The sequence below is a fragment of the Oncorhynchus masou genome, chromosome 9, assembly GCF_036934945.1.
Source record: "Oncorhynchus masou masou isolate Uvic2021 chromosome 9, UVic_Omas_1.1, whole genome shotgun sequence".
Lineage (NCBI taxonomy): Eukaryota > Metazoa > Chordata > Actinopteri > Salmoniformes > Salmonidae > Oncorhynchus > Oncorhynchus masou.
This window is the reverse complement of record NC_088220.1, coordinates 79,050,868-79,073,122: the sequence shown is the minus strand read 5'-3', so window position 1 is coordinate 79,073,122 and position 22,255 is coordinate 79,050,868. Positions and strand designations below refer to the sequence as shown.

Sequence of the window (22,255 nt, the reverse complement as noted above, 5' to 3'; positions counted from 1 at the left end):
GGACAACCATCTCTACATCACTCCACCAATCATGCCTTTATGGTAGAGTGGAGAGACAGAAGCACTCTTCTAACCATGAGAAACAAGATTCTCTGATCTGATGAAACGAAGATTCAACTCTTTGGACTGAATGCAAAGTCTGGAGGAAACATGGCGTGATCTTTACGGTGAAGCATGGTGGTGGCAGCATCCTGCTATGGGGATGTTTTTCAGAGGTAGGGACTGGGAGACTAGTCAGGATCAAGGCAAAGATGGTGCAGTCACTGTGGGGCTATCTGGGGCAGTCATTGTGGGGCTATCTGGGGCAGTCACTGTGGGGCTATCTGGGGCAGTCACTGTGGGGCTATCTGGGGCAGTCACTGTGGGGCTATCTGGGGCAGTCACTGTGGGGCTATCTGGGGCAGTCACTGTGGGGCTATCTGGGGCAGTCACTGTGGGGCTATCTGGGGCAGTCACTGTGGGGCTATCTGGGGCAGTCACTGTGGGGCTATCTGGGGCAGTCACTGTGGGGCAGTCACTGTGGGGCAGTCACTGTGGGGCTGTCTGGGGCAGTCACTGTGGGGCTGTCTGGGGCAGTCACTGTGGGGCTGTCTGGGGCAGTCACTGTGGGGCTGTCTGGGGCAGTCACTGTGGGGCTGTCTGGGGCAGTCACTGTGGGGCTGTCTGGGGCAGTCACTGTGGGGCTGTCTGGGGCAGTCACTGTGGGGCTGTCTGGGGCAGTCACTGTGGGGCTATCTGGGGCAGTCACTGTGGGGCTGTCTGGGGAAGTCACTGTGGGGCTGTCTGGGGAAGTCACTGTGGGGCTGTCTGGGGCAGTCACTGTGGGGCTGTCTGGGGCAGTCACTGTGGGGCTGTCTGGGGCCGTCACTGTGGGGCTGTCTGGGGCAGTCACTGTGGGGCTATCTGGGGAAGTCACTGTGGGGTTGGTGTAGGACATTGTATAGAACACTCAGTATTAGACCACTTAAAGGAAAACTCCAAAATGTTATTTTGGTATTGCCAAAAGGCACCTAAATACTCTGACCATGAGAAACAAGATTCTCTGGTCTGATGAAACCAAGATTCAACTCTTTGGACTGAATGCAAAGATGAACGGAGCAAAGTACAAAGGAGATCCTTGATGAAAACCTGCTCCAGAGCGCTCAGGACCTCAGACTGGGGGCGAAGGTTCACCTTCCAACAGGACAACGACCCTAAGCACACAGCCAACCCAATACAGGAAAGGCTTCAGGACAAGTCTCAGAATATCCTAGAGTGGCCCAACCAGAGCCCGGACTTGAACCCGATTGAACATCTCTGGAGAGACCTGAAAACAGCTGTGCAGGATCTGCAGAGAAGAATGGGAGAAACTCCCCAAATATAGATATGCCAAGCTTGTAGCATCATACCCAAGAAGACTCGAGGCTGTAATTGCTGCCAAAAGTGCTTCAACAAAGTACTGTCGTGTCTTTACTATCATTAACTGAAGACTTATAGTTTTTATCAAAGATTCTCTGTAATTAAGTATTACGCGTTTGTTGTAAATTGTTGGTTATCTGCACGAACCCAGTCTTCACTATGAGTCATCCATACATCAATTGTCTTAAATCATTTATTTATTACTAAGTAATTCACATAAATGCATAATTATCTGGGGTAAGTTACTTAAAAATCATACAATGTGATTTTCTGGATTTTTGTTTTAGATTCTGTCTCTTACAGTTGAAGTGTACCTATGATAAAAATTACAGACCTCTACATGCTTTGTAAGTGCGAAACACTGCAGATTTTGCAGGTTATCAAATACTTGTTCTCCCCACTGTATGTCTTGTTTCCTGAATTGTGTCACATATTAGGGAAGACGCCAGACTTGAGGATAATGCTGAAGTTTAAGAATAGCCTATTTCAATTTGTGGTCTGTATTTTATCACTTCATTTAGTATACCATCAACACCACAGTCCTTTTTGGGTCGAAGAGTTTTTATTTTGTCCTGTGGCTCATCCAATGTAGTTGGAGTATAAAGTGGGTTAAGGTAGTCTTTAATAGCTGAGTAAATGATCATGTATGCTGAACAGAAATATAAACGCAACATGCAACAATTTCAAAGATTTTACTGAGTTAGTTACTGAGTTACATATATTAAATCAATGTAAATACATTCATTAGGCCCTAATCTATGGATTTCACATGACTGACCAGTCAGCATGAGTTTTTCCCCACAAAAGGGGGACAGAAATACTCCTCAGTTTCATCAGCTGTCCGGGTGGCTTGTCTCATGATCCTGCAGGTGAAGAAGCCGGATGTGAGGTCCTGGGCTGGATGTGAGGTCCTGGGCTGGATGTGAGGTCCTGGGCTGGATGTGAGGTCCTGGGCTGGGTGTGAGGTCCTGGGCTGGATGTGAGGTCCTGGGCTGGATGTGAGGTCCTGGGCTGGGTGTGAGGTCCTGGGCTGGGTGTGAGGTCCTGGGCTGGATGTGAGGTCCTGGGCTGGATGTGAGGTCCTGGGCTGGGTGTGAGGTCCTGGGCTGGGTGTGAGGTCCTGGGCTGGTGTGAGGTCCTGGGCTGGGTGTGAGGTCCTGGGCTGGGTGTGAGGTCCTGGGCTGGATGTGAGGTCCTGGGCTGGGTGTGAGGTCCTGGGCTGGGTGTGAGGTCCTGGGCTGGGTGTGAGGTCCTGGGCTGGGTGTGAGGTCCTGGGCTGGGTGTGAGGTCCTGGGCTGGGTGTGAGGTCCTGGGCTGGGTGTGATGTCCTGGGCTGGGTGTGAGGTCCTGGGCTGGGTGTGAGGTCCTGGGCTGGAGTGGTTACAGCTAGTCTGCAGTTGTGAGGCCCATTGGAGGTTCTGCCAAATTCTTTAAAACAACATTGGAGGCAGCTTGTGCTCGAGAAATGAACATTCAATTCTCTGACAACAGTTCTGGTGCACATTCTTGCATTCAGCATGCCAATTGTGCGCTCCCTGAAAATGGAGACATCTGTGTCATTGTGTTGTGTGACAAAACTGAACATTTAAGATTAGCCTTTTATTGTCCCCAGCACAAGGTGCACCTGTATAATGCCACACCTGTCAGGGGGTTGGATTATCTTGGCAAATGAGTAATAAATGCTCACTAACAAGGATGTGCACAACGTATGGAACAGTTTTGGGATCTTTTATTTCTGCTTATGAAACATGGGACCAACAATTTATATCTTTTAGTTTTTTTTCAGTATACATGTTTTTGCTTTTGGTTATTTTTTTGGATAGATAGCTCTTTGTGTTGTTGTTTTTTACTTCCCAGAAGTGATTCGATTCTATGGATTCTTGAATCACAATGAGCTGTTTTCTGTCATGCTGTATCTTCTTCTTTCTTAATGTATTTCTGTATTGTTTTATTGTTTCACCATTGTGAAGGTGTAAGTTCATATTTTCTGTTTCTCTGTGTTTCTGGTTCGATAGGTTTCTCAATTTCTTTCTTAGGTTTTTGCATTCTTCATCGAACCATTTCTCATTATTTTTAGATGTCTTAGGTTGTCTGCCGGAATTTAAATGTGATGTTAGCTGACAGGTCAAATGTATTGTTCAGGCTTCCTACTGCTAACTTTACACTTTCACTATTGCAGGAAAACATTTTGTTCAGAACGTTGTCTAGGAGGGATTGTATTTGTTGTTGCTCAAATTTTTGGGGTAGGTTTCTACACCCTGCATCCATCTATAGCAGTGGTCACCAACCGGTCGATCGTGATCGACTTGTCGATCTCCAAGACATTTCTAGTCGATTGTCGAACATTTCTGTAAAAAAAAACTAACGATAAAGCCTTGTATTCTTCTTTGTATTTTTAGTCTGTGGCTGTTTGGTGATAGGTGCAGACAATTCAGCTGCCCTGCACGCCGGATAGGCAAACTGTTGGTGGTAGGTGCAGACAATTCAGCTGCCCTGCACGCCGGATAGGCAAACTGTTGGTGGTAGGTGCAGACAATTCAGCTGCCCTGCACGCCGGATAGGCAAACTGTTGGTGGTAGGTGCAGACAATTCAGCTGCCCTGCACGCCGGATAGGCAAACTGTTGGTGGTAGGTGCAGACAATTCAGCTGCCCTGCACGCCGGATAGGCAAACTGTTGGTGGTAGGTGCAGACAATTCAGCTGCCCTGCACGCCGGATAGGCAAACTGTTGGTGGTAGGTGCAGACAATTCAGCTGCCCTGCACGCCGGATAGGCAAATTGTTGGTGGTAGGTGCAGACAATTCAGCTGCCCGGATAGGCAGGTGCAGACAATTCAGGATAGGCAAATTGTTGGTGGTAGGTGCAGACAATTCAGCTGCCCTGCGCGCCGGATAGGCAAACTGTTGGTGGTAGGTGCAGACAATTCAGCTGCCCTGCGCGCCGGATAGGCAAACTGTTGGTGGTAGGTGCAGACAATTCAGCTGCCCTGCGGATAGGCAAACTGTTGGTGGTAGGTGCAGACCGGATAGGCAAACTGTTAGTGGTAGGTGCAGACAATTCAGCTGCCCTGCACGCCGGACAGGCAAACTGTTGGTGGTAGGTGCAGACAATTCAGCTGCCCTGCACGCCGGATAGGCAAACTGTTGGTGGTAGGTGCAGACAATTCAGCTGCCCTGGTCGCCGGATAGGCAAATTGTTGGTGGTAGGTGCAGACAATTCAGCTGCCCTGCACGCCGGATAGGCAAATTGTTGGTGGTAGGTGCAGACAATTCAGCTGCCCTGCGCCCTGCACGCCGGATAGGCAAACTGTTGGTGGTAGGTGCAGACAATTCAGCTGCCCTGCACGCCGGATAGGCAAATTGTTGGTGGTAGGTGCAGACAATTCAGCTGCCCTGCACGCCGGATAGGCAAATTGTTGGTGGTAGGTGCAGACAATTCAGCTGCCCTGCGCGCCGGATAGGCAAACTGTTGGTGGTAGGTGCAGACAATTCAGCTGCCCTGCGCGCCGGATAGGCAAACTGTTGGTGGTAGGTGCAGACAATTCAGCTGCCCTGCGCGCCGGATAGGCAAACTGTTGGTGGTAGGTGCAGACAATTCAGCTGCCCTGCACGCCGGATAGGCAAACTGTTGGTGGTAGGTGCAGACAATTCAGTTGCCCTGCATGCCGGATAGGCAAACTGTTGCCATTTCATGTGTCTGAATTCACAAACTCTGCCTTCCCGGTGGGCCTGGAGAGGAAATGAAGTGCACTATGTCACCACTGGCCAATCAAGGATTCTTTCTTTCTTTAGACTATGTTCTACATTGTAGAATAATAGCGAATAAATCAAAACGATGAAATAACACATGGAATCCTGTAGTAACCAAAAAGGTTTTAAATATTATTATATTATATTTTATATTTGAGATTCTTCAAATAGCCACCCTTTGCCTTGATGACAGCTTTGCACACTCTTGGCATTCTCTCAACCAACTTCACCTGGAATGCTTTCCCATCAGTCTTGAAGGAGTTCCCACTTATGCTGAGCACTTGTTGGCTGCTTTTCCTTCATTCTGTGGTCCGACTCATCCCAAATCATCTCAATTAGGTTGACGGCGGGGGATTGTGGAGGCCAGGTCATCTGATGCAGCACTCCATCACACTCCTTCTTGGTAAAATAGCCCTTACACAGCCTGGAGTTTTGTTGGGTCATTGTCCTGTTGAAAAACAAATGATAGTCCCACTAAGCCCAAACCAGATGGTATGGCGTATTGCTGCAGAATGCTGTGGTAGCCATGCTGGTTAACTTCTTATGGTTTAGGGGACGCTTGCGTCCCACTTGGTCAAAAGCCAGGGAAAATGCAGCGCGGCAAATTCAAATAAATAATATAAAAAATCAAACTTTCATTAAATCAAACATGTAAGATACTAAATTAAAGCTACACTCGTTGTGAATCCAGCCAACATGTTAGATTTTAAAAAGGGTTTTTGGCGAAAGCATAAGAAGCTATTATCTGATGATAGCACAACAGTAAACAGAGGTTAGCAAATTTCAACCCTGCAGGCGCTACACAAAACCCAGAAATAAAATATAAAACATGCCTTACCTTTGACAACCTTCTTTTGTTGGCACTCCAATATGTCCCATAAACATCACAATTGGTCCTTTTGTACGATTAGTTCCGTCCATATATATCCAAAATGTCAATTTATTTGGCGCGTTTGATTGAACGGTTAGTCCTCGGGGTTTTGCCTGCGACATAAGTTCTGTTATACTCACAGACATGATTCAAACAGTTCTAGAAACTTCAGTGTTTTCTATCCAAATCTACTAATGATATGCATATCTTATATTCTTGGCATGAGTAGCAGGAAGTTGAAATTGGGCACGCTATTTATCCAAAAGTGAAAATGCTGCCCCCAATACCTTAAGAAGTTAAGTGTTCCTTGAATTCTAAACAAATCACAGACCGTGTCACCAGCATTCAGCTATTCGAAGGTGGGCACTGCTGCCTTCTATAGGTCTGGGCCTGGTAATAAAAGGCTGTCCAGGGTGGTGTCACTGCTTTCTTCCTGGGAAGGAGAGGCGGACCAAACCGCAGCGTGGTTATAGTTTATGGTTCTTTTAATTAGAAAACTTAAACATGAACAAACTACAAAACAATAACCTTGAAAACCGTAACAGTCCTAACTGGTGCATAAAAACACACAGACAGGAAACAATCACCCCCAAAATCTTTCTCCTGTTGAAGTTGTCTCACCACAGTCCAGAGTGCAGACACGTCTCTCACCCTCCAGCTCTCCAGGTCTGTTGGGGGGGTGTTGTTGTGCTGGGTATGGTTTTGCTGGGTCTGGTTGTGCTGGACTGTTGTGGGGGTGTTGTTGCCTGGGTCTGGTTGAGGGGGTGTTGTTGTCTGGGTCTGGTTGGGGGGTGTTGTCTGGGTCTGGTTGAGGGGGTGTTGTTGTCTTGGTCTGGTTGGGGGGTGTGGTTGTGCTGGGTCTGGTAGTGCTGGACTGTTGTGGTTGTTGGGGTGTTGTTGCCTGGGGCTGGTTGTAGGGGTGTTGTTGTGCTGGGTCTGGTTGAGGGGTGTTGTTGTCTGGTTGAGGGGGTGTTGTTGTCTGGGTCTGGTTGAGGGGGTGTTGTTGTCTGGGTCTGGTTGAGGGGGTGTTGTTGTGCTGGACTGTTGTCTGGGTCTGGTTGAGGGGGTGTTGTTGTCTGGGTCTGTTTGAGGGGTGTTGTTGTCTGGGTCTGGTTGGGGGGGGTGTTGTTGCCTGGGTCTGGTTGAGGGGGTGTTGTTGTGCTGGACTGTTGTCTGGGTCTAGTTTGAGGGGGTGTTGATGTGCTGGACTGTTGTCTGGGTCTGGTTGAGGGGGTGTTGTTGTCTGGACTGTTGTCTGGGTCTAGTTTGAGGGGGTGTTGTTGTGCTGGACTGTTGTCTGGGTCTGGTTGAGGGAGTGTTGTTGTCTGGGTCTGGTTGAGGGAGTGTTGTTGTCTGGGTCTGGTTGAGGAGGGTGTTGTTGTCTGGACTGTTGTCTGGGTCTAGTTTGAGGGGGTGTTGTTGTGCTGGACTGTTGTCTGGGTCTGGTTGAGGGGGTGTTGTTGTCTGGACTGTTGTCTGGGTCTGGTTGAGGGGGTGTTGTTGTCTGGACTGTTGTCTGGGTCTGGTTGAGGGAGTGTTGTTGTCTGGGTCTGGTTGAGGGGGTGTTGTTGTCTGGGTCTGGTTGAGGGGTGCTGTTGTCTGGTTGAGGGGTGCTGTCTGGGTCTGGTTGAGGGGGTGCTGTTGTCTGAGGGGGTGCTGTTGTCTGGTTGAGGGGGTGCTGTTGTCTGGGTCTGGTTGAGGGGGTGATGTTGTCTGGGTCTGGTTGAGGGGGTGCTGTTGTCTGGTTGAGGGGTGCTGTTGTCTGGTTGAGGGGGTGCTGTTGTCTGGGTCTGGTTGGGGGGTGTTGTTGTCTGGGTTTGGTTGGGGGGGTGTTGTTGTGCTGGACTGTTGTCTGGGTCTAGTTGAGGGGGTGTTGTTGTCTGGGTCTGGTTGAGGGAGTGTTGTTGTCTGGGTCTGGTTGAGGGGGTGTTGTTGTCTGGACTGTTGTCTGGGTCTGGTTGAGGGGGTGTTGTTCTTTGGGTCTGGTTGGGGGGTTGGTGTTTTCTGGTTGAGGAGGGGGTGTTGTCTGGGTCTAGTGTGGGGTGTATTGTTGTCTGAGTCTAGTTTGAGGGTGTGTTGTTGTGCTGGACTTGTCTGGGTCTAGTTGAGGGGGTGTTGTTGTCTGGGTCTGGTTGGGGGGGTTTGTCTTGGTATAGTGTGGGGGGTATTGTTGTCTGGGTCTAGTTTGAGGGGGTGTTGTTGTCTGGGTCTAGGGGTGTTGTTGTCTGGGTCTTTGAGGGGTGTTGTTATGCTGGACTGTTGTCTGGGTCTAGTTGAGGGGGTGTTGTTGTCTGGGTCTGGTTGAGGGGGTGTTGTTGTCTGGGTCTGGTTGAGGGAGTGTTGTTGTCTGGGTCTGGTTGAGGGGGTGTTGTTGTCTGGGTCTGGTTGAGGGGGTGTTGTTGTCTGGGTCTGGTTGAGGGGGTGTTGTTGTCTGGGTCTGGTTGAGGGGGTGTTGTTGTCTGGGTCTGGTTGAGGGAGTGTTGTTGTCTGGGTCTGGTTGAGGGGGTGTTGTTGTCTGGACTGTTGTCTGGGTCTGGTTGAGGGGGTGTTGTTGTCTGGACTGTTGTCTGGGTCTGGTTGAGGGGGTGCTGTTGTCTGGACTGTTGTCTGGGTCTGGTTGAGGGGGTGTTGTTGTCTGGACTGTTGTCTGGGTCTGGTTGAGGGGGTGTTGTTGTCTGGACTGTTCTCTGGGTCTGGTTGAGGGGGTGTTGTTGTGCTGGACTGTTGTCTGGGTCTGGTTGAGGGGGTGCTGTGCTGGACTGTTGTCTGGGTCTGTTTGAGGGGGTGTTGTTGTCTGGGTCTGTTTGAGGGGGTGTTGTTGTCTGGGTCTGTTTGAGGGGGTGTTGTTGTCTGGGTCTAGTTGAGGGGGTGTTGTTGTCTGGGTCTGGTTGAGGGGGTGTTGTTGTCTGGGTCTGGTTGAGGGAGTGTTGTTGTCTGGGTCTGGTTGAGGGGGTGTTGTTGTCTGGGTCTGGTTGAGGGAGTGTTGTTGTCTGGGTCTGGTTGAGGGGGTGTTGTTGTCTGGGTCTGGTTGAGGGGTGTTGTTGTCTGGGTCTGGTTGAGGGGGTGTTGTTGTCTGGGTCTGTTGTTCTGGTTGAGGGGTGTTGTTGTCTGGGTCTGGTTGAGGGGTGTTGTTGTCTGGACTGTTGTCTGGGTCTGGTTGAGGGGGTGTTGTTGTCTGGACTGTTGTCTGGGTCTGGTTGAGGGGGTGCTGTTGTCTGGACTGTTGTCTGGGTCTGGTTGAGGGGGTGTTGTTGTCTGGACTGTTGTCTGGGTCTGGTTGAGGGGGTGTTGTTGTCTGGACTGTTCTCTGGGTCTGGTTGAGGGGGTGTTGTTGTGCTGGACTGTTATCTGGGTCTGTTTGAGGGGGTGTTGTTGTCTGGGTCTGGTTGAGGGGGTGTTGTTGTCTGGGTCTGTTTGAGGGGGTGTTGTTGTCTGTGTCTGGTTGAGGGGGTGTTGTTGTCTGGGTCTGGTTGAGGGGGTGTTGTTGTCTTGGTCTGGTTGGGGGGGTGTGGTTGTGCTGGGTCTGGTAGTGCTGGACTGTTGTGGTTGTTGGGGTGTTGTTGCCTGGGGCTGGTTGAGGGGGTGTTGTTGTGCTGGGTCTGGTTGAGGGGTGTTGTTGTCTGGTTGAGGGGGTGTTGTTGTCTGGGTCTGGTTGAGGGGGTGTTGTTGTGCTGGACTGTTGTCTGGGTCTGGTTGAGGGGGTGTTGTTGTCTGGGTCTGTTTGAGGGGGTGTTGTTGTCTGGGTCTGGTTGGGGGGGGTGTTGTTGCCTGGGTCTGGTTGAGGGGGTGTTGTTGTCTGGGTCTGGTTGAGGGGGTGTTGTTGTCTGGACTGTTGTCTGGGTCTGGTTTGAGGGGGTGTTGATGTGCTGGACTGTTGTCTGGGTCTGGTTGAGGGGGTGTTGTTGTCTGGACTGTTGTCTGGGTCTAGTTTGAGGGGGTGTTGTTGTGCTGGACTGTTGTCTGGGTCTGGTTGAGGGAGTGTTGTTGTCTGGGTCTGGTTGAGGAGGGTGTTGTTGTCTGGACTGTTGTCTGGGTCTAGTTTGAGGGGGTGTTGTTGTGCTGGACTGTTGTCTGGGTCTGGTTGAGGGGTGTTGTTGTCTGGACTGTTGTCTGGGTCTGGTTGAGGGGGTGTTGTTGTCTGGACTGTTGTCTGGGTCTGGTTGAGGGAGTGTTGTTGTCTGGGTCTGGTTGAGGGGGTGTTGTTGTCTGGGTCTGGTTGAGGGGGTGCTGTTGTCTGGTTGAGGGGGTGCTGTTGTCTGGGTCTGGTTGAGGGGGTGCTGTTGTCTGGTTGAGGGGGTGCTGTTGTCTGGTTGAGGGGGTGCTGTTGTCTGGGTCTGGTTGAGGGGTGATGTTGTCTGGGTCTGGTTGAGGGGTGTTGTTGTCTGGTTGAGGGGGTGCTGTTGTCTGGTTGAGGGGGTGCTGTTGTCTGGTTGAGGGGGTGCTGTTGTCTGGTTGAGGGGGTGCTGTTGTCTGGGTCTGGTTGGGGGGGTGTTGTTGTCTGGGTTTGGTTGGGGGGGTGTTGTTGTGCTGGACTGTTGTCTGGGTCTAGTTGAGGGGGTGTTGTTGTCTGGGTCTGGTTGAGGGAGTGTTGTTGTCTGGGTCTGGTTGAGGGGGTGTTGTTGTCTGGACTGTTGTCTGGGTCTGGTTGAGGGGGTGTTGTTCTTTGGGTCTGGTTGGGGGTTGGTGTTTTCTGGTTGAGGAGGGGTTGTTGTCTGGGTCTAGTGTGGGGTGTATTGTTGTCTGAGTCTAGTTTGAGGGTGTGTTGTTGTGCTGGACTTGTCTGGGTCTAGTTGAGGGGGTGTTGTTGTCTGGGTCTGGTTGGGGGGGGGGGGGTTTGTCTGGGTATAGTGTGGGGGGGTATTGTTGTCTGGGTCTAGTTTGAGGGGGTGTTGTTATGCTGGACTGTTGTCTGGGTCTAGTTGAGGGGGTGTTGTTGTCTGGGTCTGGTTGAGGGGGTGTTGTTGTCTGGGTCTGGTTGAGGGAGTGTTGTTGTCTGGGTCTGGTTGAGGGGGTGTTGTTGTCTGGGTCTGGTTGAGGGGTGTTGTTGTCTGGGTCTGGTTGAGGGAGTGTTGTTGTCTGGGTCTGGTTGAGGGGTGTTGTCTGGACTGTTGTCTGGGTCTGGTTGAGGGGGTGTTGTTGTCTGGACTGTTGTCTGGGTCTGGTTGAGGGGGTGCTGTTGTCTGGACTGTTGTCTGGGTCTGGTTGAGGGGTTGTTGTTGTCTGGACTGTTGTCTGGGTCTGGTTGAGGGGGTGTTGTTGTCTGGACTGTTGTCTGGGTCTGGTTGAGGGGGTGTTGTTGTGCTGGACTGTTGTCTGGGTCTGGTTGAGGGGGTGCTGTGCTGGACTGTTGTCTGGGTCTGTTTGAGGGGGTGTTGTTGTCTGGGTCTGTTTGAGGGGGTGGTGTTGTCTGGGTCTGTTTGATGGGGTGTTGTTGTCTGGGTCTAGTTGAGGTGGTGTTGTTGTCTGGGTCTGGTTGAGGGGGTGTTGTTGTCTGGGTCTGGTTGAGGGGTGTTGTTGTCTGGGTCTGGTTGAGGGGGTGTTGTTGTCTGGGTCTGGTTGAGGGGGTGTTGTTGTCTGGGTCTGGTTGAGGGGTGTTGTTGTCTGGGTCTGGTTGAGGGGGTGTTGTTGTCTGGGTCTGGTTGAGGGGTGTTGTTGTCTGGGTCTGGTTGAGGGGGTGTTGTTGTCTGGGTCTGGTTGAGGGGGTGTTGTTGTCTGGACTGTTGTCTGGGTCTGGTTGAGGGGGTGTTGTTGTCTGGGTCTGGTTGAGGGGGTGTTGTTGTCTGGGTCTGGTTGAGGGGGTGTTGTTGTCTGGGTCTGGTTGAGGGGGTGTTGTTGTCTGGGTCTGGTTGAGGGGTGTTGTTGTCTGGGTCTGTTTGAGGGGGTGTTGTTGTCTGGGTCTGGTTGAGGGGGTGTTGTTGTCTGGGTCTGGTTGAGGGGGTGTTGTTGTCTGGGTCTGTTTGAGGGGTGTTGTTGTCTGGGTCTGGTTGAGGGGGTGTTGTTGTCTGGGTCTGGTTGAGGGGTGTTGTTGTCTGGGTCTGGTTGAGGGGGTGTTGTTGTCTGGGTCTGGTTGAGGGGGTGTTGTTGTCTGGGTCTGGTTGAGGGGGTGTTGTTGTCTGGGTCTGGTTGAGGGGGTGTTGTTGTCTGGGTCTGGTTGAGGGGTGTTGTTGTCTGGGTCTGGTTGAGGGGTGTTGTTGTCTGGGTCTGGTTGAGGGGGTGTTGTTGTCTGGGTCTGGTTGAGGGGGTGTTGTTGTCTGGGTCTGGTTGAGGGGGTGTTGTTGTCTGGGTCTGGTTGAGGGGGTGTTGTTGTCTGGACTGTTGTCTGGGGAAAAGTCTAAGTAACTCAAAATCTTTTTGTAAAAACATGCTGAAAAATTCAAGCGTTCATCTGCTCATGACCTGTCTCTCTTTGACCTGTTTCTCTCTCTCTCTCTCTCTCTCTCTCTCTCTCTCTCTGACTCCTCTCTCTCCCTCTCTCTGACTCCTCTCTCTCCTTCTCTCTCTCGGACCTGTTTCTCTCTCTCTCTCTCTCTCTGACCTCTCTCTCTCTCTCTCTCTGACTCGTCTCTCTCTCTCTGACTCGTCTCTCTCTCTCTGACTCGTCTCTCTCTCTCTGACTCGTCTCTCTCTCTGACTCGTCTCTCTCTCTCTCTGACTCGTCTCTCTCTCTCTCTCTGACTCGTCTCTCTCTCTCTCTGACTCGTCTCTCTCTCTCTCTGACTCGTCTCTCTCTCTCTCTGACTCGTCTCTCTCTCTCTCTCTGACTCGTCTCTCTCTCTCTCTCTGACTCGTCTCTCTCTCTCTCTGACTCGTCTCTCTCTCTCTCTGACTCGTCTCTCTCTCTGACTCGTCTCTCTCTCTTTGACTCGTCTCTCTCTCTTTGACTCGTCTCTCTCTCTCTGACTCGTCTCTCTCTCTCTGACTCGTCTCTCTCTCTCTCTCTCTGACTCGTCTCTCTCTCTCTCTGACTCGTCTCCCCCCCCCTCTCTCTCTCTGTTCTTCCTCTGCAGGCTGACCAGCTGATGTTTGCCATGCACTTTGTCAGAGGGATGCACCCAGACCTCTTCCAAGAGAATGTAAGTTATAACCATTCATAACATGATCATTATCAGTCACAGGCTTTTCCTCTTCAGTCAGGAAGTCCATCTGACATCATCTCCTATTCATCTTAATGCTGTTGTCTCTCTGCTTCCACGACAGGAGTGGGACGCCTTCACTGGCCTTGTAGTAGGGGATATGGTGAGAAAGACGGTACGTACAACAGTGTGTGTGTTCCAAACACACACTCTCTCGGTCTCATTCACCTCATCTCTCTTATCACAGTTGAACTGATCTTCTATTTTTCCACCTACAGGATACCCAGAAATCTTTGCAGGAGCAGATTCCTTCCTGGATCGATCAAGAGAGACTTGGAGCTGTAGCCATGTTCAAGGTTCGTATAAATGTTCTAGGTTCGTACACTGAGTGTACAAAACACCTTCCTAATATTGAGTTGCACCCCTTTTTCCCCTCAGAACAGCCTCAATTCGTTGGGCATGGACTCTACAAGGTGTTGAAAGCGTTCCACAGGGATGCTGGCCCATGTTGACTCCAATGCTTCCCACAGTTGTGTCAAGTTGACTGATGTCCTTTGGGTGGTGGACCATTCTTATTACACACAGGAACCTGTTGAGTGTGAAAAACCCAGCAGCGTTGCAGTTCTTGACTCAAACCGGTGCGCCTGGCACCTACTACCATACCCTGTTCAAAGGCACTTAAATCTTTTGTCTTGCCCATACACCCTCTGAATGACACACACACACAATCCATGTCTCAAGGCTTAAAAATCCTCCTTTAACCTGTCTCTTTCCCTTAATTTACACTGATTGAAGAGGATTTAACAAGTAACATCAATAAGGGGTCATAGCTTTCACCTGGATTCACCTGGATCCACCTGGTCAGTCTGTCATGGAAAGGGTTCTTAATGTTTTGTATAGTCAGTGTATATAAACTCAAAAAAAGAAACGTCCTCTCACTGTCAACTGCGTTTATTTTCAGAAAACAAATTTGTGTAAATATTTGTATGAACATAAGTTTTCCTAACTGTGACCTTAACTGCCTACCGCCTGTGAGCTGTTCGTGTCTTAATGACCGTTCCACAGGTGCGTGTTCATTAATTGCACAAGCATGAGGCACAGTGTTTAAACCTTTTACAATGAAGATCTGTGAAGCTATTTGGATTTTTACTAATTATCTTTGAAAGACAGGGTCCTGAGTTTACCATGTTCAAGGTTTGTATTCATACATTCACACTGTGAAAGGAGACTCTCTTTGGCTTTTTAGCTTTGTCCTTTCATTCCATCCCTCTTTTCTCCACTCTTCTGATGTAGAGTACATTCCCAGGCCTGTACCAGTCTCTGTGTCTGAGTGACTCGGATCTCTGGCTCTCCTTCTCACGGAGCTCCAACTGTGAACAGGAAGTCCCGCCCTCCATCGCCAAGAAGATCAAACCGTTCCAGCAGGTTAGGTGTCAATCACTGATTAACATGAGTAAATCCTTGTGTTTCACTGATACATAATCAATTGTCCTTTATGTTTAGTTATTTACAGGATAAGCTCTCTTTACAGTGCTCCCAGATTGAGGCATTTCCTACTCCCTCTTCATTTTCCCCTCTTCTCCCCTCTCCTCTTCTCCCGTCTCCCCTCTCCTCTTCTCCCGTCTCCCCTCTCCTCTTCTCACGTCTCCCCTCTCCTCTTCTCCCGTCTGCCCACTCCTCTTCTCACGTCTCCCCTCTTCTCACGTCTCCCCTCTTCTCACGTCTCCCCTCTTCTCACGTCTCCCCTCTTCTCACGTCTCCCCTCTTCTCACCTCCCCTCTTCTCACGTCTCCTCTTCTCACGTCTCTCCTCTTCTCACGTCTCTCCACTTCTCACGTCTCCCCTCTTCTCACGTCTCCCCTCTTCTCACGTCTCCCCTCTTCTCACGTCTCCCCTCTTCTCACGTCTCCCCTCTTCTCACGTCTCCCCTCTTCTCACGTCTCCCCCTCTCACGTCTCCCCTCTTCTCACGTCTCCCCTCTTCTCACGTCTCCCCTCTTCTCCGTCTCCCCTCTTCTCACGTCTCCCCTCTTCTCCTCTTCTCACGTCTCCCCTCTTCTCACGTCTCTCCACTTCTCACGTCTCCCTCTTCTCACGTCTCCCCTCTTCTCACGTCTCCCCTCTTCTCACGTCTCCCCTCTCCTCTTCTCACGTCTCCCCTCTCCTCTTTTCTCCTCTTCTCACGTGTCACGTCTCTCCTCTCCTCTTCTCCCGTCTCTCCTCTCCTCTTCTCCCGTCTCCCCTCTCCTCTTCTCCCCTTTCCTCTTCTCCCCTTTCCACGTCTCTCCTCTTCTCCCCTCTCCACTACTCACGTCTCTCCTCTCCTCTTCTCACGACTCTCCTCTCCTCTTCTCACGTCTCTCCTCTTCTCTCCTCTTCTCCCCTCTGCTCTTATCTCCGTCTGCCCTCTCCTCTTCTCCCGTCTGCCCTCTCCTCTTCTCCCGTCTCCCCTCTCCTCTTCTCACGTCTCCCCTCTCCTCTTCTCACGTCTCCCCTCTCCTCTTCTCACGTCTCCCCCTCTCCCTCTTCTCACGTCTCCCCTCTCCTCACGTCTCCCTCTCCTCTCCTCACGTCTCCCCTCTCCTCTTCTCCCCTCTCCTCTTCTCCCCTCTCCTCTTCTCCCCTCTCCTCTTCTCCCCTCTCCTCTTCTCACGTCTCCCCTCTCCTCTTCTCCCCTCTCCTCTTCTCCCCTCCCCTCTCCTCACGTCTCTCCTCTCCTCTTCTCCCGGCTCCCCTCTTCTCCCGTCTCTCCTCTCCTCTTCTCCCGTCTCTCCTCTCCTCTTCTCCCGTCTCCCCTCTCCTCTTCTCCCCTTTCCTCTTCTCCCCTTTCCTCTTCTCTCCTCTTTCCCCCTCTCCTCTCCTCTACTCACGTCTCCTCCCTCCTCTCCTCACGTCTCCCCTCTCCTCTTCTCACCTCTCCTCTTCTCCCGTCTCACCTCTCCTCTTCTCTCCTCTCCTCTTCTCCCCTCTCCTCTTCTCACATCCCCTCTCCTCTTCTCACATCCCCTCTCCTCTTCTCACATCTCCTCTTCTCTTCTCACGTCTCCCCTCTCCTCTTCTCCCCTCTCCTCTCCTCACGTCTCCCCTCTCCTCTTCTCCCCTCTCCTCTTCTCCCCTCTCCTCCCGTCTCCCCTCTCCTCTTCTCTCCTCTCCTCTTCTCCCCTCTCCTCTTCTCACGTCTCCCCTCTCCTCTTCTCACGTCTCCCCTCTCCTCTCCTCACGTCTCTCCTCTCCTCACGTCTCCCCTCTCCTCTTCTCACATCTCCTCTTCTCCCGTCTCCCCTCTCCTCTTATCTTCTCCCCTCTCCTCTTCTCCCCTCTCCTCTTCTCCCCTCTCCTCTTCTCCCCTCTCCTCTTCTCACATCCCCTCTCCTCTTCTCACATCCCTCTCCTCTTCTCACATCTCTTCTCTTCTCACGTCTCCCCTCTCCTCTTCTCACGTCTCCCTCTCCTCTTCTCACGTTTTCCCCCTCTCCTCTTCTCACGTCTCCCCTCTCCTCTTCTCACGTCTCTTCTTCTCACGTCTCCCCTCTCCTCTTCTCCCGTCTCCCCTCTCCTCTTCTCCCGTCTCCCCTCTCCTCTTCTCCTCTCTTCTCCCGCCTGCCCCCTTCTCTCCTCTTCTCACGTCTCCCCTCTCCTCTTCTCCTGTCTGCCCTCTTCTCTCCTCCCGTCTCCCCTCTCCTCTTCTCTCGTCTCCCCTCTCCTCTTCTCTCCTCTTCTCACGTCTCCCCTCCCCTCTTCTCACGTCTCTTCTCTCCTCTTCTCCCCTCTCCTCTTCTCCCATCTCCTCTTCTCCCCTCTCCTCTTCTCCGGTCTCCCCTCTCTTCTCACGTCTCTCCTGTTCTCCCCTCTCCTCTTCTCACGTCTCCCCTCTCCTCTTCTCCCCTCTCCTCTTCTCCCGTCTCCCTCTCCTCTTCTCCCCTCTCCTCTTCTCACGTCTCTCCTCTCCTCTTCTCCCCTCTCCTCTTCTCACGTCTCCCCTCTCCTCTTCTCCCCTCTCCTCTCTCCTCTTCTCCCCTCTCCTCTTCTCCCCTCTCCTCTTCTCCCGTCTCCCCTCTCCTCTTCTCCCGTCTCCCCTTTCCTCTTCTCCCCTCTCCTCTCCTCTTCTCACGTCTCCCCTCTCCTCTTCTCACATCCCCTCTCTTCTTCTCACATCTCCTCTTCTCTTCTCATGTCTCCTCTTCTCTTCTCATGTCTCCTCTTCTCTTCTCACGTCTCCCCTCTCCTCTTCTCACGTCTCCCCTCTCCTCTTCTCACGTCTCCCCTCTCCTCTTCTCACGTCTCCCCTCTCCTCTTCTCACATCCCCTCTCTTCTTCTCACATCTCCTCTTCTCTTCTCATGTCTCCTCTTCTCTTCTCACGTCTCCCCTCTCATCTTCTCATGTCTCCCCTCCCCGCTCCTCTTCTCCCGTCTGCCCTCTCCTCTTCTCCCGTCTCTCCTCTTCTCCCCTCTGCCCTCTCCTCTTCTCCCGTCTCTCCTCTTCTCCCGTCTGCCCTCTCCTCTTCTCTCCTCTTCTCCCGTCTGCCCTCTTCTCTCCACTTCTCCCGTCTGCCCTCTCCTCTTATCCCGTTTGCCCTCTCCTCTTCTCACGTCTCCCCTCTCCTCTTCTCCCGTCTCCCCTCTCCTCTTCTCCCTCTCCCTCTCCTCTTCTCCCCTCTCCCTCTCCTCTTCTCACGTCTCCCCTCTCCTCTTCTCACATCCCCTCTCCTCTTCTCACATCCCCTCTCCTCTTCTCACATCTCCTCTTCTCACATCCCCTCTCCTCTTCTCACATCTCCCCTCTTCTCTTCTCACGTCTCCCCTCTCCTCTTCTCACGTCTCCTCTTCTCTTCTCACGTCTCCCCTCTCCTCTTCTCACGTCTCCCTCTCCTCTTCTCACGTCTCTCCTCTTCTCACGTCTCCCTCTCCTCTTCTCACGTCTCCCTCTCCTCTTCTCACGTCTCCCCTCTCCTCTTCTCACGTCTCCCATCTCCTCTTCTCAAGTCTCCCTCTCCTCTTCTCACGTCTCCCCTCTCCTCACGTCTCCCCTCTCCTCTTCTCACATCTCCTCTTCTCCCGTCTCCCCTCTCCTCTTCTCCCCTCTCCTCTTCTCCCCTCTCCTCTTCTCCCCTCTCCTCTTCTCTCCTCTCCTCTTGTCTCCCCTCTCCTCTTCTCCCCTCTCCTCTTTTACCCTCTCCTCTTCTCCCCTCTCCTCTTCTCACGTCTCTTCTCTCCTCTTCTCACATCTCTCCTCTTCTCCCATCTCCCCTCTCCTCTTCTCCCCTCTCCTCTTCTCCCCTCTCCTCTTCTCCCGTCTCCCCTCTCCTCTTCTCCCGTCTCCCCTCTCCTCTACTCCCTCTCTCCTCTTCTCACGTCTCCCTCTCCTCTTCTCACATCCCCTCTCCTCTTCTCACGTCTCCCCTCTCCTCTTCTCACATCCCCTCTCCTCTTCTCACGTCTCCCTCTCCTCTTCTCACATCTCCTCTCCTCTTCTCACGTTTCCCCTCTCCTCTTCTCACGTCTCCCCTCTCCTCTTCTCACGTCTCTTCTTCTCACGTCTCCTCTTCTCATGTCTCCCTCTTCTCTTCTCATGTCTCCCCTCTTCTCTCCTCTTCTCCCGTCTCCCCTCTCCTCTTCTCCCGTCTGCCCTCTTCTCTCCACTTCTCCCGTCCCTCTCCTCTTCTCCCGTTTGCCCTCTCCTCTTCTCACGTCTCCCCTCTCCTCTTCTCCCGTCTCCCCTCTCCTCTTCTCCCGTCTCCCCTCTCCTCTTCTCCCCTCTCCTCTCCTCTTCTCACGTCTCCCTCTCCTCTTCTCACATCCCCTCTCCTCTTCTCACATCTCCTCTTCTCTTCTCACGTCTCCCCTCTCCTCTTCTCACGTCTCCCCTCTCCTCTTCTCACGTCTCCCCTCTCCTCTTCTCACGTCTCCTCTTCTCACGTCTCCCCTCTCCTCTTCTCATGTGTCCCCTCCCCGCTCCTCTTCTCACATCCCCTCTCCTCTTCTCACATCTCCTCTTCTCTTCTCATGTCTCCCCTCTCCTCTTCTCCCGTCTGCCCTCTCCTCTTCTCCCGTCTCCCCTCTCCTCTTCTCCCGTCTGCCCTCTCCTCTTCTCCCGTCTGCCCTCTCCTCTTCTCTCGTCTCCCCTCTCCTCTTCTCTCCTCTTCTCACGTCTCCCCTCCCCTCTTCTCACGTCTCTTCTCTCCTCTTCTCCCCTCTCCTCTTCTCCCATCTCCTCTTCTCCCCTCTCCTCTTCTCCGGTCTCCCCTCTCTTCTCACGTCTCTCCTCTTCTCCCCTCTCCTCTTCTCACGTCTCTCTTCTCCTCTTCTCCCTCTCCTCTTCTCATGTCTTCACTTCTCACGTCTCCCCTCTCCTCTTCTCACGTCTCCCCTCTCTTCTCACGTCTCCCCTCTCCTCTTCTCACGTCTCCTCTTCTCACGTCTCCCCTCTCCTCTTCTCATGTCTCCCCTCCCCGCTCCTCTTCTCCCGTCTGCCCTCTCCTCTTCTCCCGTCTCTCCTCTTCTCCCGTCTGCCCTCTCCTATTCTCCCGTCTGCCCTCTCCTCTTCTCCCGTCTCCCTTCTCCTCTTCTCCCGTCTGCCCTCTCCTCTTCTCCCGTCTGCCTTCTCCTCTTCTCTCCTCTTCTCCCGTCTGCCCTCTTCGCTCCTCTTCTCCCGTCTGCCCTCTCCTCTTCTCCCGTTTGCCCTCTCCTCTTCTCACGTCTCCCCTCTCCTCTTCTCCCGTCTCCCCTCTCCTCTTCTCCCGTCTCCCCTCTCCTCTTCTCCCCTCTCCTCTCCTCTTCTCACGTCTCCCCTCTCCTCTTCTCACATCTCCTCTTCTCCCGTCTCCCTCTCCTCTTATCTTCTCCCCTCTCCTCTTCTCCCCTCTCCTCTTCTCCCCTCTCCTCTTCTCCCCTCTCCTCTTCTCACATCCCCTCTCCTCTTCTCACATCCCCTCTCCTCTTCTCACATCTCTTCTCTTCTCACGTCTCCCCTCTCCTCTTCTCACGTCTCCCCTCTCCTCTTCTCACGTTTCCCCTCTCCTCTTCTCACGTCTCCCCTCTCCTCTTCTCACGTCTCTTCTTCTCACGTCTCCCCTCTCCTCTTCTCCCGTCTCCCCTCTCCTCTTCTCCCGTCTCTCCCTCTCCTCTTCTCCTCTCTTCTCCCGCCTGCCCCCTTCTCTCCTCCTCTTCTCACGTCTCCCCTCTCCTCTTCTCCTGTCTGCCCTCTTCTCTCCTCCCGTCTCCCCTCTCCTCTTCTCTCGTCTCCCTCTCCTCTTCTCTCCTCTTCTCACGTCTCCCCTCCCCTCTTCTCCGTCTCTTCTCTCCTCTTCTCCCCTCTCCTCTTCTCCCATCTCCTCTTCTCCCCTCTCCTCTTCTCCGGTCTCCCCTCTCTTCTCACGTCTCTCCTGTTCTCCCCTCTCCTCTTCTCACGTCTCCCTCTCCTCTTCTCCCCTCTCCTCTTCTCCCGTCTCCCCTCTCCTCTTCTCCCCTCTCCCTTCTTCTCCCCTCTCTTCTTCTCCCCTCTCCTCTTCTCACGTCTCCCCTCTCCTCTTCTCCCCTCTCCTCTTCTCACGTCTCCCTCTCCTCTTCTCCCCTCTCCTCTCCTCTTCTCCCCTCTCCTCTTCTCCCCTCTCCTCTTCTCCCGTCTCCCCTCTCCTCTTCTCCCGTCTCCCCTTTCCTCTTCTCCCCTCTCCTCTCCTCTTCTCACGTCTCCCCTCTCCTCTTCTCACATCCCCTCTCTTCTTCTCACATCTCCTCTTCTCTTCTCATGTCTCCTCTTCTCTTCTCACGTCTCCCCTCTCCTCTTCTCACGTCTCCCCTCTCCTCTTCTCACGTCTCCCCTCTCCTCTTCTCACGTCTCCCCTCTCCTCTTCTCACATCCCCTCTCTTCTTCTCACATCTCCTCTTCTCTTCTCATGTCTCCTCTTCTCTTCTCACGTCTCCCCTCTCATCTTCTCATGTCTCCCCTCCCCGCTCCTCTTCTCCCGTCTGCCCTCTCCTCTTCTCCCGTCTCTCCTCTTCTCCACTCTGCCCTCTCCTCTTCTCCCGTCTCTCCTCTTCTCCCGTCTGCCCTCTCCTCTTCTCTCCTCTTCTCCCGTCTGCCCTCTTCTCTCCACTTCTCCCGTCTGCCCTCTCCTCTTCTCCCGTTTGCCCTCTCCTCTTCTCACGTCTCCCCTCTCCTCTTCTCCCGTCTCCCCTCTCCTCTTCTCCCGTCTCCCCTCTCCTCTTCTCCCCTCTCCTCTCCTCTTCTCACGTCTCCCCTCTCCTCTTCTCACATCCCCTCTCCTCTTCTCACATCCCCTCTCCTCTTCTCACATCTCCTCTTCTCACATCCCCTCTCCTCTTCTCACATCTCCCCTCTTCTCTTCTCACGTCTCCCCTCTCCTCTTCTCACGTCTCCTCTTCTCTTCTCACGTCTCCCCTCTCCTCTTCTCACGTCTCCCCTCTCCTCTTCTCTCCCGTCTCCCCCTCTCCTCTTCTCACGTCTCCCCTCTCCTCTTCTCACGTCTCCCCTCTCCTCTTCTCACGTCTCCCCTCTCCTCTTCTCACGTCTCCCATCTCCTCTTCTCAAGTCTCCCCTCTCCTCTTCTCACGTCTCCCCTCTCCTCACGTCTCCCTCTCCTCTTCTCACATCTCCTCTTCTCCCGTCTCCCTCTCCTCTTCTCCCTCTCCTCTTCTCCCCTCCTCTTCTCCCCTCTCCTCTTCTCTCCTCTCCTCTTGTCTCCCCTCTCCTCTTCTCCCCTCTCCTCTTTTACCCTCTCCTCTTCTCACCTCTCCTCTTCTCACGTCTCTTCTCTCCTCTTCTCACATCTCTCCTCTTCTCCCGTCTCCCCTCTCCTCTTCTCCCCTCTCCTCTTCTCCCCTCTCCTCTTCTCCCGTCTCCCCTCTCCTCTTCTCCCGTCTCCCTCTCCTCTACTCCCCTCTCCTCTTCTCACGTCTCCCCTCTCCTCTTCTCACATCCCCTCTCCTCTTCTCACGTCTCCCCTCTCCTCTTCTCACATCCCCTCTCCTCTTCTCACGTCTCCCCTCTCCTCTTCTCACATCTCCTCTCCTCTTCTCACGTTTCCCCTCTCCTCTTCTCACGTCTCCCCTCTCCTCTTCTCACGTCTCTTCTTCTCACGTCTCCTCTTCTCATGTCTCCCCTCTTCTCTTCTCATGTCTCCCCTCTTCTCTCCTCTTCTCCCGTC

General features: G+C 52.8%; 1 protein-coding gene across 1 annotated transcript in view; it reads left to right on the top strand.

The window, feature by feature from the left end:
- The window catches only part of dync2h1 (dynein cytoplasmic 2 heavy chain 1), a 290,615-nt gene that overhangs the window by 130,845 nt on the left and 137,515 nt on the right, over nucleotides 1-22,255 (top strand). The window contains 4 exon segments of the mRNA XM_064972741.1: nucleotides 13,026-13,091; nucleotides 13,216-13,266; nucleotides 13,370-13,447; nucleotides 14,385-14,516. Of these exon segments, the coding sequence (XP_064828813.1) occupies nucleotides 13,026-13,091; nucleotides 13,216-13,266; nucleotides 13,370-13,447; nucleotides 14,385-14,516 (327 nt within the window).